Raw genomic sequence first — 18,039 nt, forward strand, 5'->3', positions numbered from 1 at the left:
GTTTTGGATGACTTATAACTCTTGTTTAACACAAGCACTTTCAAGAAAGTATAACAGGCGCAGCCTCTAAAGCAAACAACGAAATCCTTGTGACAGAGTCGGACACAAAAAGCACATTGTGTTATGGACTATCCCTTTTCTCTCCTGCTAGATGGGTGCCTGTCTGAGGCTGAACACCACGATGCCATTTTACTTTTGAACTATTGTTTTTGAGTTATCCCATGTGGTCAAAAGGAGAAGAAGGGAGGTTGTTTCCAAGCTCATAAGACAAACGAGTTGCCTTTCATTGAACTACGCCAGAGCTCCTTTAAAACGAGGTTTAAATGTCACCTCCATGTTTTTAATGGACACAGGGCTTCAGGGGCGACCCTTCAAAGCGCCTTCGTAATAAACGACCCTTATTAAATATGTCTCTGCCTGGGAAAATCACTTGGTAGACTAGAAAAAAGGGGGAGCGGGGGTGGGGGAAGGAGAGACACGGTGCTGCCGGAGGAGCTCGCCGCCCCCCTGCTCCCGCCGGGGCCGGGACCGAGCGGAGGACTGTCCCGCTCCGGGTGCTCTGCCGCCGGGCGGGGCGGGCAGGGCCTGGGAGGGGGGGGCCGGGGGCTGGAGGGGTGGGGAGTGTTGTTACACGGATACATTGGCCTCTCCCCCTCCTCCCAAACCCTCTTTTTTCCTCCGTCCCCCGCACCCCCCAAAATAAGAGGCTGAGTGAAAGGTTGGGGTGTTTTCCTCCTGACTTTATTTTGTCCTTAGGAGAGCGGCGTCTGCGAGTCTGAGCTGCGAAGTTACTGATTTGCAGGCTGCATGTTAAGGCAGCCCATGTAAGTAATTTCTGCGGGCATCCCGGCAAAGGAGAACAAATCGTTGACAAAGGCGAGCCCTTTCAATTCAGCAGCGTCGTTAGGGAAACCAAAAAGTATTCTTCCTATAATAAGTTCCACTTCAAAGGATTTCTCATTCAACGGTGACTGCTTCGCACTTTTATTAAGTCCGGGCTTTTTCACTTGGCGGAATCATCTGTTTGGTTATTTTTCATCGTGTTTATTTTTCACCATTCACACAGTACTTGTATTAAATAAACAAAGAACAATCGCTCTGCAAATAAAAGTGCTTAGGTGTGAGGAAAAAAAAAAGAGGGAGAGGGAGAGAGAAGACAAGAAGAGCTGGAGATGGAGCTTCTTCGCCGCTTATTTGTTTGTTTATCTGCTGAAGTTGGGAGGGGGTCCTAAAAAAAAGGGGGAGGGGAGGGGGTGTTGGGAGAGAGGCCAAAAAATATGAGACGTTCTGATGAAGTGAAAATTGACTGCGCTAACACGGCATGAAACTAAAGGTCAATGCAACTGTATCTTAATAGAGTGTCTCGAATCGAGGTGGACTATTTTAAATGCAGCTTGCTTTTGCTGCGCTCATTGCCATAGCAATCCTAACGCTCCATGTTGATGTACCATAAAAGCAGTAGTTTGAATTTCAAAGAACCTGCCTTTGAACTTCTCCCTGCCTGATTAGGCACTTGCGTGGTGTGTGTGTGAATGCGGGAGCGTGGTTGTGTGTGCTGGCGGTACGCGGGATGCGGGGGGGAGCTGGGACAGCGCCCCGCCGGCGTTTGGGTGTCCGAGCCAGGGGGGAGCGTCTGTGTCCCTGTGTGAGTTCAGTGTGTGTGCCAGCACACTCCCTGCCTGATCCCTCCTGGTCCGCTCTACCTGGAAATATTTTTCCGATGGGGGAGGGGAAGGGGAAAAGTGCGTGACAGTCCATCCTTCCCAGCACTTCACAACTCCCTGGCGACACCCCTAGAAGCACGAAACACGCGGAGAAAAACGCTAAAAATCCTTGGTTCTCCCACCACCCACCTCTTGTAAGGCAAAGAAAAAGCCTATCCCGGCCCCGCTGCGTCCCGCACCCTGCCCGTGGCGGGTGCGTTCAGGGGCGCTGCCCCGTGGCTCTCCGCCGAGAACTCCCCCGCTTATCCATATCCACAGCCCCCCTCCCCGCAATGCCATTTCCCACACTCCCGAAATTTCTTAGCCCCTTCAAACTTCGCGACCGCCGCTCTCGCCTTTAAAGGGCCGAGCGCCAGCAATAGTGTGTGGCGAGATGTCTCCCAGCCGCGACTACAAAGGTAGATGATTTAAACAGTGTTTGCTAGGACCACGTTTCGCCTAGGAAAAGATGAAGTCTTTGATGATGGCCAACTCGGTGTCAATAAGTGGCTTTCTTTGAGCCATATTCAGATGGGAACGTCTTGCTTGCCAATTGCCATAGAAATCCTAACACACCATGAAGATTGTCCAAGCGCCAAGCCTTCCGTTCTGGGCTAAATTACTTTGAAGTGGGGCAGGACGTGCACTGGTCAATGTTAACTCTATAGGGCGGGCAAGGAACACTAGGAGAGGGAGATTGGAGGGGGGGAAGCAGAAAATAAGAAGGGGAAACTTGTTTTAGACACTCTATACAAGGTTCTGCTCATTGTCAGATATCTTTTATCTTTTATATTTCCCATGAATGATTCATGTCTCGGTGGCTTTGTGTCGCCTTCCTTTTCACAAGAAACTTCATTAGGGAGCTATAAGTTTTCCCATTGATTGGAGCCCTCATTTATGAGTGTTTTTCTGCTTCGTATGTTGGTTATTGTCATTCTGCTTGAAACAACTCTTTGCAACCTGTTTCACCTTTACCACATTTAACAAAACTGACTTAAAAAACACTCTAACCTTTTGGTGAAACTGTTCTTGACATTTTGACCAGTCATTTTCGAGCACTGGTAAATTACAGGACGGGGAGTGCAATCACCCTGGGCTAGTTTTATTTAATTTATTTTATTTTTAAAAATTAAAAAGTAATCCTGAAGGATGCTGACACACAATTCTGTCCGGATTTTTTCACGCGTTTCTTTCAGTTTTCCTCTCTAGAAACGAGAAACCTGTGTCCTTGCTCCTCAGCTCCAGAAAACTACTTTTTTTTTTTTTTCTCCTTCATTCCAGTGATCTCCTGGCGTTATTTCCTGCCTGACCTGACTCTGTTTCAGAATCATGTTCTGGCATACCGTTTTGCTTCTGTGTCTACTACTGAAGAGTAGTGCTATTTAACTCACAAGTATCTGAGAGAGCAGACTGCCAGGAACATCTCTTTTCTTTTTTTTTTTTAATTCCCAACAGAAATACTAACATTTTAATTGATTTGATTTGATACTCTGATTAGCTGTCCTTGAGAGAAATGAAGAATGTCGTGTGTATGAATGTCAGACTTTGTCTGTGTCTTATCTGTCTGTCTATCCCTCTCTTTCCCCTGTGCCCGGGAAGCCAGCAGCAGATCACCAACTGCTCCATCATGAGAAGGCACCCCCCAATCCCGTGCCCCCATGCCCCCACCCTTAGCCCGGCTCCGGGGCAAACCCCCCCAGGAGCAAGGCCTGCAGCCGCGGGGGGGACGCAGGGGAGGCTCGGCCCAGAGCATCCCTCCTCTGCCTGGCTGCAAACCCAAACGTAAATCCAGAGGAGAACCGTATTTACTCACACGTTTCTCTGCGAAAAGCCGGGGTATCTCAGCCACCCCCAAAATCTCCCGGTGCTACTCCTGCTGCGCTATGAGGCTATGGCTATATCTGACTCTACCTACTGACCCTCGGGGGGAAAAGGGAATGTTTTGGTCTGTCTCTGCCCCTCGTCTGTCAGTAAGGCACATGCAATACATAGGAATAATATTTTTATTCATTTGCATGATAATTTTTTTTTTTGCTTTTTATGGGGTTTACAGAGATGAAAAAAATTTAAATTAGCATTTTTTATTTAGGAGGTATCATGTGTCATAAAATTGTTGGGGAATTGTGTAACCCTACGTGTAGCAAGTACATAAAAATAGTGGTATATCCCCCCGAGCCACAGTTTATAAACCCTGCCATGTCGTAATGTATAGTGCAATCTGTTGTTAAAAAAATGCATAAATTAAAAAGTTCGTTTATAAATCAGCACCAATATATCTCTAATAAGATTACATTACATAAATTATTTTTTAAAAAGTTCATACCTTCCTTTATTATTTTCTATTTATTCAAATGGGCTTTGAAAAAGGAATAAAAAGCAAATCGAATGAACTTTAAAAAATTATTTTCTATTCAAGTTTTCTGTTTGTTTTTAAAGTAACATCTGCTTCTTTAGATCCAACACAACAATATGAAGACAACGTTTAAAGGCTTCCAGAGTGACAGCACCATGCACTGTACTAATAATATAATATCTCTATGAACTATACATATATATATCAGCACCAACACACCGCACGGAGCACATGCAGGAAGAGTCTGTTTCACATTACATCAGTCATTCAAGTAAGCTGAAAAATATAATTTTTTTTGTTTTTTTTACAAACCACAGCATCATAAACAACAATCTATCACCAAAATTAATAAGAAAATTCTTTGGTGTGCTCTGTACTGTTCCAAGGAGAAAAAAAAAAAAAGGAAAGAAAAAGGGTGATGTCAGAAAATAAATTAATTCGACTGTACAAAATAATCGCGTTCACATACACGTTATTAACAATGACAAGACGACATCTACCATTCACGGCACACAAAACACATTTCCACGAGCCCTGGGGGAGGGGAGGGAGGCTGCCGCTTCTCCTCTCAGGGTCTCTGAGGAGGAATTAGTGCTCTTTACTTCATTTGCGCCCTGCTCCTGGCTCCTGACGGATGGGCGACAGGCCGGGGTGTCCCCGCGCCCCGCAGCCCCTCGGCCGCTGGGCTGGGCAGTTGGGGGGTGGGGGGCGGTTGACACCCGGACGGCAGCCTGCTTCCCCACCCCTCGCTTCTTTCCCAGCAGCTCCTGTCCCCTCCTCCCAGGTGACTCTGCCGAGCCACTTTCAGGGGGATGGTGAAAAGCGCGCAGGCATCGGCTCGGTTGGAGAGAGGAAATAACATATATAAAAATAATATTAAAAAGACAATCCCTCTGTCCCTGCCCCCTACTCCAGGACTCGCTGGGCCTGGGGGGCTGCTCCCCTTCCCAATCCCTGAAGGGGCTGGAGGGAGGATGAGACAAAGTCTTCCTCTGCGAGACAAACTTTAAAAAACAATAATAACCAGAGTAATAATAATGCCAAGCCCGAGAAAAGGGAAATTCGCTGTCAGTTTTCGTGTTTAAAAAAAAAATATATCCAAAATGTATCACAGTATCACAGTTGTCAAATAGCAGCGGGTTTCTCTTATTCTCTGGCTGCATTTTAGGAGCCATACACGTACAAACTATGGAGGAGTGATAAAGGAGTCCTGCATCTTTTGTCTTTCCTTCCCTAAATCGTTTGCACATGGTTAGGGCTAAGGGAGAAAGAAAGAAGGCTGGAGAGAAAACGCTGGGTGCAGGTGGGACCCACTGACTCGGGAGAGAAACCATCAATTACAAAGGAGCTGAACTTCAAGAGGGGTAGGAAAATGCATTTATTTAATTTTATTTTGAGGGATGCATAACCTGTCCTCGATTGGCTGGATTTTAGCAGGTGCTGCTTTACAGTCAGGAGGCTGCTGCTGACCTGGGGCTTTACCGAGGCCAAAGAGGAGGTGCTGAGTGGCAGCTAAGGTATTTAAGAGCCACTCCAGAGAGAGATTGGGCTCTGCCAGCTCGAAGCCTTCACCAGCAAACTCTCTTGATAAGAGCAATGGGCACGGGCAGGATGGGAGAAGGATATCTCCCTTGGCACTGTCCCCCTGCACACCGTGCAGCGCGGGTGGCTGAGATGGCCCAGCCTGGCATTACAATGCTTTTTCTTACCAAAAGGGAAAAACAAAAAAGGTCCAAGTCTCTTTAATTAAATTAGTTACCGTATAAACACCATAGGGTTTCGTACATGGAATAAATAGCGCGAGTCAAACCTGATGACACTTCCAGAGCAACCCCCATGCCAGGTGCCTGTTGCAGCCCAGGCCACTGTGGTGGGGCTGGGGCCACCGGCGGCAGCTCGGCACTGCTCAGCACGGCCCTAGGGAGCAGTTCTGCCCCCCGAGGTCCTATGGGGCTCGTCCTCCTCGGAAGCCGGGGAGGTGTCGCGGCTGGAAGGGGTGCGGGGCCGGCGGGGAGCCCCCCCGGCCTGGCAGACGTACCACTCGCTGAGGTTGGTGACCGGCGGGGACAGGGCGGCGGCGCGGCCGCGGGGCGCCTCGGCGGCCGGGTCGGCCTCGGGGGGCAGCGGACCGTCGGGGGGCCCCGCCGCCGCATAGCCCTGTGAGCCTGGCGGCGGGGAGGGCGGCGGGGACTTGCAGTGGATCTTCATGTGCTTCCGCAGGGAGCTGGGGTGGGTGTAGGACTTGTCGCAGCCGCGAATCTTGCAGTAGTAGGGCTTGTCCGAGGTGTGGACGTGGGAGTGCTTCTTGCGGTCGCTGCTGTTGGCGAACTTCCTCTCGCAGCCGTCAAACTCGCACTTGAAAGGCTTCTCCCCTGCCGGGACACAGCAACGGCACCGTTACCGGCGGGAGGGGGCTCGGCCCTGCCCGCAGCCCGCCCGCCGCACCGCAGCCCCTCCGCAGCGCGGCCTCCGGGGACGAGCGGCAGGGCAAAGCTTCCCCTTCCCTCCTTCTCCTCCCCTTTCCCCTTTTTCCTCCCCCCTCACGACAGTCGTGACATGCCCGAGGCTTCCGACCTCTTCCTCGTGTTTTGCTGCCCGTGACACGCTGCTGGCAGCCCCCAGACCCGAAGCCCCGGGCTGGCGGCGGCAGGTCCCCCCCAGCCTTGTTTGCCCTCTGCGGCGCTCCCCTAGCACACGAGAAACCTTCATTACCGCTCTAATGACCGAGCCCAAACAAAACCTTTCAATGCTTTTGCCTGCGAGGGCTGGCGTTTGCCGGCAGCCTGGCTCGGCTGGCACATCTCCTGCGTAATCCGTTCCCAATGGGCACTGCGCTGGGGGAATAATTAGTTTGGGGGAAATAAAAGTAACACCTGTTTAAGCATCCCGATATAAAGACGAAGTACCCAGCAGCTCAGATTGAGAACCTGCAAGCTGGGGGGACCAACCCGAACACTGGAGATGAGGGTAGCAGACTGCTGTTACTGTAGCTGTTTACCTCGGACGAATTTGGATCTAAAAATGTCCGGATTCTCTATTTTAAGTTTTACACACTGCTTAACAGTTAAAGGGGTTGTGAAAATCACACCCTTGTCTCCACACATAACGTACCCTGGAATATATATGTTCTGGTACATATAGCCGTGTCCCAGACCGACCCTTCCCCATAGTTCCTGAATGGGGCTGGGTAAATGCCTATTGCTTGTTGACCAGAGGGAAAAATAAAAAGTGGCCGAACCCTGTATTGAAGTTTCTTACAGCAACTTTTTCTTCCCCTGCCATGCACACATGAGTCTGAGACAGACCTGCACTGATAATCCTTGTCATGTCTATTGCAACTCTTGAATCAGTTTAGGAATGATTGATGTGTATATTTTCAGATCTGTTTTGCTCTGAATTCTCAGAAATAACAACCAAACAGCTCTCTCGGTAGACATTTGCTCATTATCACCAAGCAATTTTTACTGCCCCTCACATTTGTAAAATCATATTGCGTTTAGCAAAATAACAATGGAGATAAGAAAACTATTTTTATTTTCCGAAGCTGTTTCTCGGCTGTTACTATAGAAACATACACCTCCACAGCCTATTTACGCATCAATTTTTTCAATTAAAATCATCTCAGCCACCACCAATGTGGTATCACTAGAAAGTGCAAGGTTATCTTTAAAAAAAAAAAAAAGGGAGAGAGGAGGAAAAAAGGAATTAAAATTGTACCTCGTGGGTTTTAAGCGCACGAAAACCCCTGCACACCCCCAAGACAAATTTCGAGTCACTTCGTTTGTTCATTAATTACTATTATCTTTTCTGGTAAAACAAAGTGAATCTACCAGAGGTTTTGCCTGGTTTCTATCTGTGTTACTCCAAGGATGCAGACTCACACATCCTGCTGCTGGCAGTGGCCTGCAGATCCCCAAGTCAAGCTGCCCTGAGATGCTCCGACCAGTCGGACCAAAGTGCATCCACTCATTCGGGGCTTTAGGGAAGTGTCTTTCCACATGGGTTCACATGTGGCACCCTCACCAGTCTCCAGATCTCGATGATCCAACTCCCCATAAATCCAGGAGTGGGGAAGCTCCCAGTGTGTCCCCATTATGCTGACGAGGGAATAACGTCAGAGTTTAACTATTTGTAGGTGGTTTCAACCCAAGGAAGGGGGTGAGATGCCAGGTGCCATCCCATAACTCCTCCCAGCAGTAGCAGTGCCAGCGGTGGGGAGGGACACAGAAGGGGTTTGGGGTCACTTTTTTTAGAGGGTGGCAGGGTGTGGAAGTCATCGGAAGGAAGCCTGATCTTCGGTGAGGGGGCAGCAAAGTTGCAGGAGGGAGGGGATCACCATTTCTGTTAGGACACACCAGGGGTGGCAACAGCAATTTGTCCCCAAAATGGGAGAGGAGCTGCAGAGTGGGGTGTGCAGCTTCCAGGGTAATGCTTTTGAGGAAAAAGGACAAAACAAAAAAAAAAAACCACAAAACAAGCAAGCAAACTCCTCCTGAATTTACCAACATACTCTTCTTCCTGCAGAATCACCAGAAACACATAAAATCTCCTAATGATACAATTATGGTGTTATTATTCCCCCACACACACCCCTGAATGCCCATAATAAACGAATAGTTTGTAAATCTCTCCTGCTCCCAAGCTGCACATGACTAAATTAAAGTTGAGGAAGCAAAATTACAGCAATTAATCTGATAGGCACGGGCAGAAGGTTTGGGATCCCTCGTCCACTCGAAGGTTCTGCGTGGGGAACGACTCATGACCTCTTTGTCCTCCCGTGGGCCCGAGCTGTCATTTTAGGTGGGCTGTTGCCCCAAGCCCCGAGGGCTGCTTTGTTGTAACGACCCCTTCTGAGTGGATATAGCCTTTCCCCGTGGGCCCATGCGTGGGCACCCTCCCAGGGACTGCAAGCTGAAAACTCCAAATTTCGTTTGCAAAGGGCCATGTCCCACGCAGGGCCTCGGGCCAATGGCCGACCTCAGCTTAGAGCTGCAAACTGTGACCAGTATATATTTGGGTTATTGGGGGGGGTGTCATTTTCCCGCTGAATCTCTCTGACCGCTCCCAAGCCTCTCCCAGACTCGTTCCCACTTTCCCCCCCTCAGCCCCCTCCTTGGAGCTGAGATGGGTAAGGAATTGAGAAGCCTAGGAAAGTCTGCAGTGAAGTTTTGTTTTTCAAACCAAGGCAGATGGAGAAGGCTATAGATGACAAAACCACGGGCCTCCAGCACTTAACTCATCCCACGGTGCCATTAATACAACAAGAATAACAACAGAAAGTGTCAGACCCCCCAGGAGAAAACTTCCTCCTCCCCCACCCGCGGCTCTGGGTGCAGAGCGCCGGGCACCCTCAAGGCTCCGCTGCTACCTACGGGCTCATGCCTGACATATTCTGCAGATAAAAATCTATAATCCTTTCAGCCATGGGCCATTTGGTTTTACATCAGAACAACACGTTGCACGGTCGCCGCTTTTCTCTTCCCGAGCAGCACACAATAAATCAAGAAAGCAATTACGGCAACTCCACTTCCTTAAGTATCCTCCGAGGAATAATATTTATCTGCCACTATAAATCCCGGCTTCGTTCGTTTTCGGCAGAGTTTTTACACCCAGATGGAAATGCGTATTTCGGGGGTGGCGACAAATGAGGAGAAAGTAAAAAAGAAAAAAAAAAAAAAAAAAAGAAAAAAAAAAAAAAAAAAAAAAAAAAAAAAAAAAAAAAAAAAAAAAAAAAAAAAAAAGAAGAAAAAAACCCAAAACAAACACAGAAAGAAAAAATACTCAAGGGCTCATACACAGCCCGAGCCTCTCCAGGGCATCTGCCCCGGGTGCCGCTTACTCCTCCCGCAGCCCCGCCGGGCAGTCGGAGCAACTTTGAAGTTTCCTTCTCACATCACCAAAGGGAGTGAAGCGTCCTCCGGTGAGAGCCTTCCCCCGCCTTGCTCCGTGCTCTCCGGCTCCGCGGACATCGCCGCAGGCGGGAGGAGCCCGGGCAGCACCAGCAGCCTCGGGACAGGGGTCAGTACCCGTACCCAGCGTCACGAGCAGCCCCGGCAGGGCCGCCGGCATCCCCAGCAGTTACGGCAGTATCGTTAGGTCAGGCAGGGGGTACCCCCGGCAGTATCGGTGGTCCCAACAGAAGGGACAGCTCCGGAGGGAGGGTAGCCCCAGGAGCGGTGGTCACAGGGGCAGCCCGGTACCCCGGTAGTACCGGCAGCCCCGAGCGCTGCCGCCGCCCGCAGCGCAGGGGAACTGCGCCCCCAAGAGCCCCCGCGGCCCCATCTCGGCCGGGCGAAGCGTCCTCCGTCCGGCTTCGTCCCGCCGGCAGAACCGGCAGGAAAAGCAGAATCGCCGTTCCTCGGCGCGGGGAGGGAGGTGGCAAAGCGGAGCGCTCCCTAGACACGGGGTGAGCCCCCTGGGGTGCCCTGGACAGGGGCGGAGGGAGCAGGGACGGGCGAGTGCTCGTCCTCTTCCCGCTCTTCCGCAGGGGCTGCTGCTCATCTTCCCCCAGCTCTGCGTTATTTATTAATCGATGTATTTATCCGGTGGTGCCGGGGAGGTGGGTGGCGGAGGGGGTGGGAAGGGAGCTGCCCAAGGTGCAGGGGGGGTTGGGGGGGGCGACGGGACACGTGTGTGCAGGGTAGAGGGGCCGGGTGCGTGTGCGTAGCTGTGTGTGCGTGGCCCGTGTGCTGCCGAATTACTTATTCATGAAAAAGTCACATGTCCGGCGGTGCGCAGGAGAGGAGGAAAAGAGGAGGAAAGGGAGGGGGGGGAAAGAAGAAAGAAGGAAACCCTTGCAGGGGCGGGGGAGGGGGGAAGAACAACCTACCTGTATGAGTCCGCTTGTGGATCTTGAGGTTTTCGGAACGAGCGAAGACCTTCCCGCAGCCGGGGAAGGGGCAGGGGAAGGGCTTCTCTCCCGTGTGCACTCGGATGTGGTTGATGAGCTTGTATTTCGCTTTGAAGGGCTTGCCTTCGCGGGGACACTCCTCCCAGTAGCACACGTGGCTGCTCTGCTCGGGCCCGCCGACGTGCTCCACGGTGACATGGCTCACCAGCTCCTGCATCGTGCTGAAAGTTTTGGAGCAAGGCTTCCTACCGCCCGGTGGCGGCGGCGGAGGCGGCGGAGGCGGATCCCGGTCGATCCATTTGCAGATCAGCTCTTGCTTGATGGGCTGTCGCATGTACCGCAGGAAGGCCCCGGCCGCCGCCGCCGCCCCGACGTGGGCATGGTGGTGGTGGTGATGGTGGTGGTGGTGGGGATGGTGCGGGTGCCCGTGGCCGGCCGCCGCCAGGTTGAGGTTGACGGAGCCGTAGCCTTGCAACGCCGAGGAGGAGGAAGCGGCGGCAGCCCCGTAGTGCGCCTCGGCGCGCCCGTAGAGCTCCCCGGCGGCGGCCGCCAGCCCCAGGCGCATCTGCCCGTTGAGCGGCGGGTGGCGGCCGGCCGGCGCGCCTTGCTCGCCGGCCGGCGGCGGCGGGAAGGCGGCGTGCGCCCCGTCGGCCGCGCCGTAGGTGCCCGCGGCCGAGATGAAGACGCCGTGGGGCGGCGGGTGCGGAAGGTGGGGGGAGCCGACGGGCGGGTGCTGCTCTCCCAGCGCCCCGTGCACGGCGGCGGCGGCGGCAGCGGGAAGCTCCCGCCGCAGGAGGAAGTCCCGGCCCGCCGCCCCCCCCGACGGGTATCCCGGGAGGGCGGCGGCGGGCGGCGCGTAGGCGGCGGCGGTGGTGGCGGCGGCGGTGGTGGCGGCGGCGGCGGCGGCGGCGGCGGTGGTGGTGGCGGCGGGCGCGGCGAAGGCGGCGGCGGTGAGCGCCTCGGGTGTGAGCTTGAGGGCGGCGGGCTGCGCCATGTGCTCGGGTCCGAGCGGCGTGAGGGCGCCGCCGGGGTCGCCGCCCGCGTCCCCGGGGTGGAGGTGGGCCGCGTGGTGGGGGTGGACGTTGTGGTTCCCCAGCCCCGGGAAGCCTGTCATGTTCTGGTGAGGATGGGGCTGAGACGCTGCCAAATCCGCTAATCTCAGTGTCGGGTTCCTCTTGCTCAAAGGGGGCTCCATAACGACACAGCCAAGCCCATCTACGCTCGCTGTTGTTATTTTTTTCCCTTTACCCGCCTTCAAAAACATGTATATATTAAGCGGCTCTTTAACTTCTTTTGTCTGCGCTCCGAGCCCCGCGCATCCCTGGCCCCGCTCTGCCCGCCCGCGATTGGCAGAGCCCTCACCACACTCCGGCGGCGCGCTGGGGAATACGGCTCGGACACCGCGCCGGAGGGATTGGACGGATCTCGATGATTGGCAGCGGCCGGAGCCGCGCGATTGGCTTCCTTTCAGGCCGCGGGCGCAGCGGGGATCCGCCCCCGCCGCCCCCCGCGCCCCCCCCGCGCCGCCCCCCGAAGTTGCACTTGCAAAACTTCGCGCGGGGCCCGACGGGGCGCACCCGCCGCCTCCCCCCGCCGCCCCCCGCCGGCAGCACCGGGCAGCACCGGGCGGCAGCTGCCTCTGCTCCCCCGGCACCGGACGGGGCGCCCTGCTCGCAGGCGCCGCCGCGTTTACGTTCGCGGGGCCGTGGGGTTTCTCTGCTCGCCTGGAAGGAGCCCACGCGCGGGGCTGCTTCCCAGGTCCGCACTCGGTTTCTTTTTCTTTTTTTCTTTTTTTTGGAGGGCCACTTCATTCATGGATGAGGCGGGAAAGCACGCCCTCATACAACGTACCAGCCCCACACCCACGCGAGGCCGAGGCTGTGTGTACTCACGCCTGAGGTAACACTAGGGGAAGGCAGCCAAAGTTTTCCTAAAAAGAAAACGGCGGGGGTTGGGATTCCTTTCCTTTAGAAAATAAACGAGTAAGCAGGGAGGGAAGGAGGAGAGGGGCAAGTGGCATATGTTAGGGCCAAGTTTTGGGAGCCTGCGCTCGCCGCCTCTTTGGGGCTTCCTCCTCCCGCAGCCCCTTGCCGCGGCGCCCCTTGACCCTCAGGGGGCCACCAGCCGTACCCCAAGCAGCTGCCTCCACCTCAGATTTAATTCTGCAACGGCGAAATAGAGATGGAACTGCCGCAGTGACACCGGCCCGGAGCATAAACGTCCCTCGACGCTTTGGGATGTAGGGGACAGAGGGGGGAGGTAGGATGGGAAATGGGGGAGTCTCCGCCTAGGGACTGTCAGCCCTGAGCTGCTGCCCTAGACGAAAAGAGAGGAAGAGTGGGAGCTCTCCTAAAAGGGGGCAGAGGTGGGGAACGGGCGGGGAAAGCGATGGGACCGCCCCTGGGGTGTGGGGTGTGGTAGTCCTCGAAAGTGGAGCTCTTTGTGGAGTGCCGAAGCTGCCCCGTCGACACAAAGGATGCTGTCGTTCGAGGGAGACGACTAGGCAGTGCCGGGATTTCCCTGCCGAGCCAAAAGGGGGAGAGGAGCATTGTCGTGAATTTTCTGTAGGACTGAGGGAGGAGAAGTAGCTTTTATTGATATATCATCTGCTTTCTTTAGGCTACTGGTCCCCCTGGGAATGCCTTGAGCTCCTGCTCTCCTTGGAAAGTGCAGGCAGGCTGCCTGCCCTTCCTTACCTCTGAGGCAGTGAGGGACGCTCCTCCACCATCCCAGGAGAGGAAGAGGTGTGGGGGATGCCAGTGGACGCCCATACACACGCACCCTGGCCCTCCCCGGCAACCTAATCCCCTTGACCAAACTACATCTGCTCGTCTTGTCCTTTTCCCTATGCTGAGCCATGTTTAAAGGAAGCCCCGTGCTGGTCCGGCATTTCCTGGGCCAGGCTCCAGCACCCCCTCCTCCCTCCCTCCCGCCGCTACTCACGTGAGGAAAACTCGCAGGATTTGGCCCACGGCTGCCGAAGGGGTGGGACAGGCTATAGGGAATGCTCAAGGGGGAGTGAGACCCACCGGTTCCCTCTTCTCTCTCCCCCCCCAGAGCCGAACCGTTGTTCCCAGCTCTAGTGGCCACGATGGGGGTTTCAGTGATTCTGCAAGGCAAGAAACGGGAATAAATGATCCCCGGGTTTTAAAAGGGACTGCTTGATGGTTTTATTGCACAGTAAAAACTTCTCGCTAACTAGCCGTACGTCTGTATGGGTATTTATATACGTATGTTTTCTATACGTCCGTCCAAACAGTGCCTTCCCTCCCTAAATTCTTGGCACGTGTCTGGACTGAGGTTCAGAATGGTTTGACAGGAGATGCTGTGGAGATGAAGAACAGCATCACGGCTCCTCATCCCTCTCCTGTTAAAAGCAGCGTGATATGTATCTGTCATCGATTTAATACGTCTTAACTCAAATATATCCCCCGATCAATTTCTTTTTATGAGAGGCTATAAAACAATGAAAATATTTTATAGGTGGCTAATAGGCAGCTGACCTGTGACTGTGGGGAGGGAGGGGTTGATCGAGACTCAGGCGGAAACTAGCCCATTTTTAGGACTGGCTGCAAACGCCAGAAAGCAAAGGTGACTGCCCGGGCCAGGTCAATTTTGGACATTTCCATCTCCAAAAGTGCCATGAAGAATTTAAAGCCCATTGACTCACCGATACCAACTCAGGCCCAGACTGCTACAGCCCTCTGGACCTGCAACACAGGGAGGCGAACTGTGCTATCCCCACAGCCCCCCAAAAACCTCAGCAGCGCCCGTCGGGGGTCGGAACGCACCCTGTTCCCGCGGCGGAGCTGGCTGCGAAACTCTCCCACAGTGCCCCGCTCGCCGGCAAATCTGCTAAGGGACATGGGGGGGGCTGCAGAGGCGGGGTGAAACCTGGAAGCCTTCAGATTTGTTTCGTAAAGCTTCCTCTATAAACCGAGCTCGGGCTATCGGCTTTAGAAGGTATTTAACTAAAACGTTGTGCTATGAGCTGCGTTATGTAAATGTATGCTAATGATCATGAACACCATTTACAAACAATCGTCTTTAATGCACGTCTTATTGATAGTTAGGGAGCAGGGAGCAATATTTTATAACTTGTAAAGCATTCTTCTGGGGAAGCATTAGAAAAGGAGCGCGACTGCCGCTTTCCTTGGCAAGACCTCCAAATATCCCCGCAATCTGCTGAAAAAGCCTACCCTCCTCCCGACCCGTCGCCAGTGGCTTCCTTTGCTCCTGGGGCTGCCTTGCGGCATGGGGGAGCCCGTGGCGCGGTGCCCTCCGCGAACATGCTTGATTGGAGATGGATTCCGCCCGTACCAGGAGGGAGCGCCCCGAGTCATAGCCCCGTGGGGACCGACACGGGCAGGGAGTAACCACGGTGTCCTCCTCACCATCCCATCGGAGGAATAACATGGAGGCACTGGGAGCTCGGGCGGGAGCGGGTGGCTGCCCAGGGGCACGAAAGGGAAAGAGAGAGCCATGTGGCAGTGAGACTCCACATCCCTCCTTTATTGAGGGGCTCAGCGGATGGATATTTTATACCCTTAAAAATTAAACTTCTCCTGAGCCAAATGTCGTCGCTCTGTGCACCCAAGTGGGAACCCGAGGGCTGGCACCCGGACACGAGTGGGTGCCGGCACCGTGCCCGACGTCGGGCTGCCGGGGCCGAGACCCGCCACATCTTTGGGACAGGGATTTACGAGTAAGAGTTTCGGAGCTGCTGTTTTCAGTGAGCGCCTCGCCAGGGAAAGAGGGATCCCTTCGGGGTTTGCTCAAATAGGGACAAAATAAGGAAAAAAAATTCCATCCTTCAGTGTCTCTTTCTCTCTCTCTCTCTTTTTCTGTCTGTCTGTCTGTCTATCTATCTATCTATCTATCTATCTATCTATCTATCTATCTATCTATCTTTCTATTTATCTATGCCTACAGAGAAATAAAGAGATAAAGAGAGAGGCGGTCTCAAGGAAACCCAGGCCAAATTTTGCTCTGATCTCTCTCTCCCCCTTCCCCTCTCTCTGTGGCTGAACGTCACCGTTGGAAGAAGCTGTTGAGATAAATCAAATAGTGACACTTTGACGGCTTTACTTGTATAAGCAATATGGTTACCATATGGCATTGTTATTTATGAATGACGGCATAAATTGTATTACAAAGTCCATCGCCCTTTATTGGGACGCTTCTTCCATGCCTCTAACGTTTATGTGGGCATCTCCAGATGGAAGAAGGTGCATATAATAAAGCCCGGCAGTGCGGCCGCAGACCCCATTTTGGGGGCGTTGCGCCGGGTCTACACTGGCTGCAGAATGAGGCGCGCAGCAGGGAAGGGCGCGGGGCGCGCGAAGTACGCGGCTCTGCGCGTCCCTCGGCCGCAGCTGGGCAGGGCAGAGGCACCGGCTGCCACTCGGCCAAGGTTCCCGTCCTGGAAAAAAACGCTACACTGCTCCTCGCCCCCGCCGCCTCACGCCATTCCTGCCGAGAGAGGGGTTTTATACAGCAACTTCTTTTATACATACATATATATAAGTGCAACTGAAGAAACCATAAATATTAATGGCACGAAAGCAGCGTGCTCCTTCCTCCTGCCCCTGCTCTGCCTAGCGTGGGTTTGTTTTGATTTTTTTTTGTTGTTGTTTTGCTTTGGCTTGTTTTTTTTTTTTTTTTTAAGAAGTATTTGAAGGTTACAGCTTTGGCTGAGATTTTCATTATTTCCCCTTTTTCTTTTACATTACACTGCCGGTAGAGCCTGACAAAGAACTTTTGTCCCGAAGTGTGTGTTTTACAGAGAGAGGCTACAGCACAACACATGTGGTCTTCACGGGTCATAGGTCGAACGGCCTAGAAGTGGCTCGAATCGGCACCATCAAAGGTAACCTGCAACTTAATATCCTGTTGATGAGCTTGTTGAATTTATGAGTGTCTGTGATACAGACAACGGTGCAAGTGATGCCGCTCAACTGGCCTCTTCTTCCCAGGCTACCGGCCAACCGCACACCCCCTCCTCGGCCCGCACCTCATCCCTGTTACTCTGTGGGAAGGATGAATTTTGGGGGAAAGACTTTCTCTTCCCCCTTTCCCTATCCCTCCTTCCCCACGGTGGGTCCTTCAACTTCTTTTTCTCCGATGAGCCCGTCACCAGCCGCATCCTCCACAGCCTGCGCCCCCACCGCGGTACCTACGGCTACTGAGGAGGGGGCGATGGAAGGAGGGGGAGCGGATACTCCCCAGAGGGCGCTGACACCTCCCGGGAAAAGGGGCTAGCAGGCGAAGACGGTAGGTACAGTCCAGGGGAAGCAAGAAATTGCTTTCCCTCGCCCCGACCCCCCCCACTAGTTCTCTCCACATCACCAGCCGGCAAGAAAAAGAGCAAAACAGTTTTAAAGAGAATTTCGGAAAACTTACAAAGACGTGAACGGTTTCCCGGGGAAGCCGACGTTTGTTCTGCAGGTCTGGCACCTCCAGAAACCTGTTGAAAAACTTCTTTCAATAAACCGATTTAGCACCGACTTTGGGTGACCGCTTGCTTTCCTCCCTCGAAAGCTGCCGTAAGCCGCAGGCTGCGTTTGTGGCGGTGGCCCGACGAGAGAGTGCGGGGCTGGCTGCCGGTGCCTCTGCTCCCCCCCCCTTCCTCCCTCGCTCCCTTCCCTTGTTACCCTGTGACATGGGGGAAAGAGGTTTTGCGGTTCAGAGGGAAATAAAGCACTTCTTAGGAGGGACGGCGACGTGACTTTGAACTTGGATCAGCTCCTCTGTTTCCTGCAGAGAGAGTAGGGCTGGAGCCCTGAAAGAATAGCAGAGCGCGGCCAGCCTACGGGGGCTCCGGCTGGAATTCACCGCGTCCCCCTGAAAGCGCCCCGGTGTCGGCGCCGCTGAGCGGGCAGAGCGAGGGGTGAGGGGAGGGGACGCAGGAAAAGAAGGGAAGGAAAGAAAAAGGAGAGAAAGGAATAAAGAAAGAGAATAAAGAAATAAGAGAGAAAGGAAAAGAAAGGGAGGGAAAGGAGAGGAAGGAAGGAAGGGAGGAAGGAAAAGAGAAGATGAGGGAAAATAAAGGAGGAAAGAGAGAGAGGAAAAGAGGAGTAGAGAAAGAAAGGAAAGAAAGAAAGAAAGAAAGAAAGAAAGAAAGAAAGAAAGAA

At 53.4% G+C, this 18,039-nt stretch overlaps 2 protein-coding genes across 2 annotated transcripts in view; both read right to left on the reverse strand.

Moving 5' to 3' along the window:
* Nucleotides 1-3,688: 3,688 nt before the first annotated feature.
* Nucleotides 3,689-12,274, reverse strand: ZIC5 (Zic family member 5). Its single transcript, XM_017816589.1, is given in 4 exon segments — nt 3,689-6,428; nt 10,886-11,747; nt 11,750-11,833; nt 11,835-12,274. Coding segments are annotated over 4 exon segments (1,737 nt in total). The 5' UTR covers nt 12,171-12,274; the 3' UTR covers nt 3,689-5,973.
* A 1,131-nt stretch (nt 12,275-13,405) lies between these two features.
* LOC108498192 overlaps nt 13,406-18,039 on the reverse strand; it is a 7,565-nt gene continuing 2,931 nt past the window's right edge. The window contains exons 2-3 of the mRNA XM_017816594.1: nt 17,309-17,611; nt 13,406-14,015 (exon numbers count right to left, since the gene is read on the reverse strand). Coding sequence (XP_017672083.1) covers nt 13,406-14,015; nt 17,309-17,611 — 913 coding nt within the window. The remainder of the gene's footprint in view (nt 14,016-17,308; nt 17,612-18,039) is intronic.

Source organism: Lepidothrix coronata, unplaced genomic scaffold (assembly GCF_001604755.1).
Source record: "Lepidothrix coronata isolate B3197 unplaced genomic scaffold, Lepidothrix_coronata-1.0 Scaffold57, whole genome shotgun sequence".
NCBI classification, from domain to species: domain Eukaryota; kingdom Metazoa; phylum Chordata; class Aves; order Passeriformes; family Pipridae; genus Lepidothrix; species Lepidothrix coronata.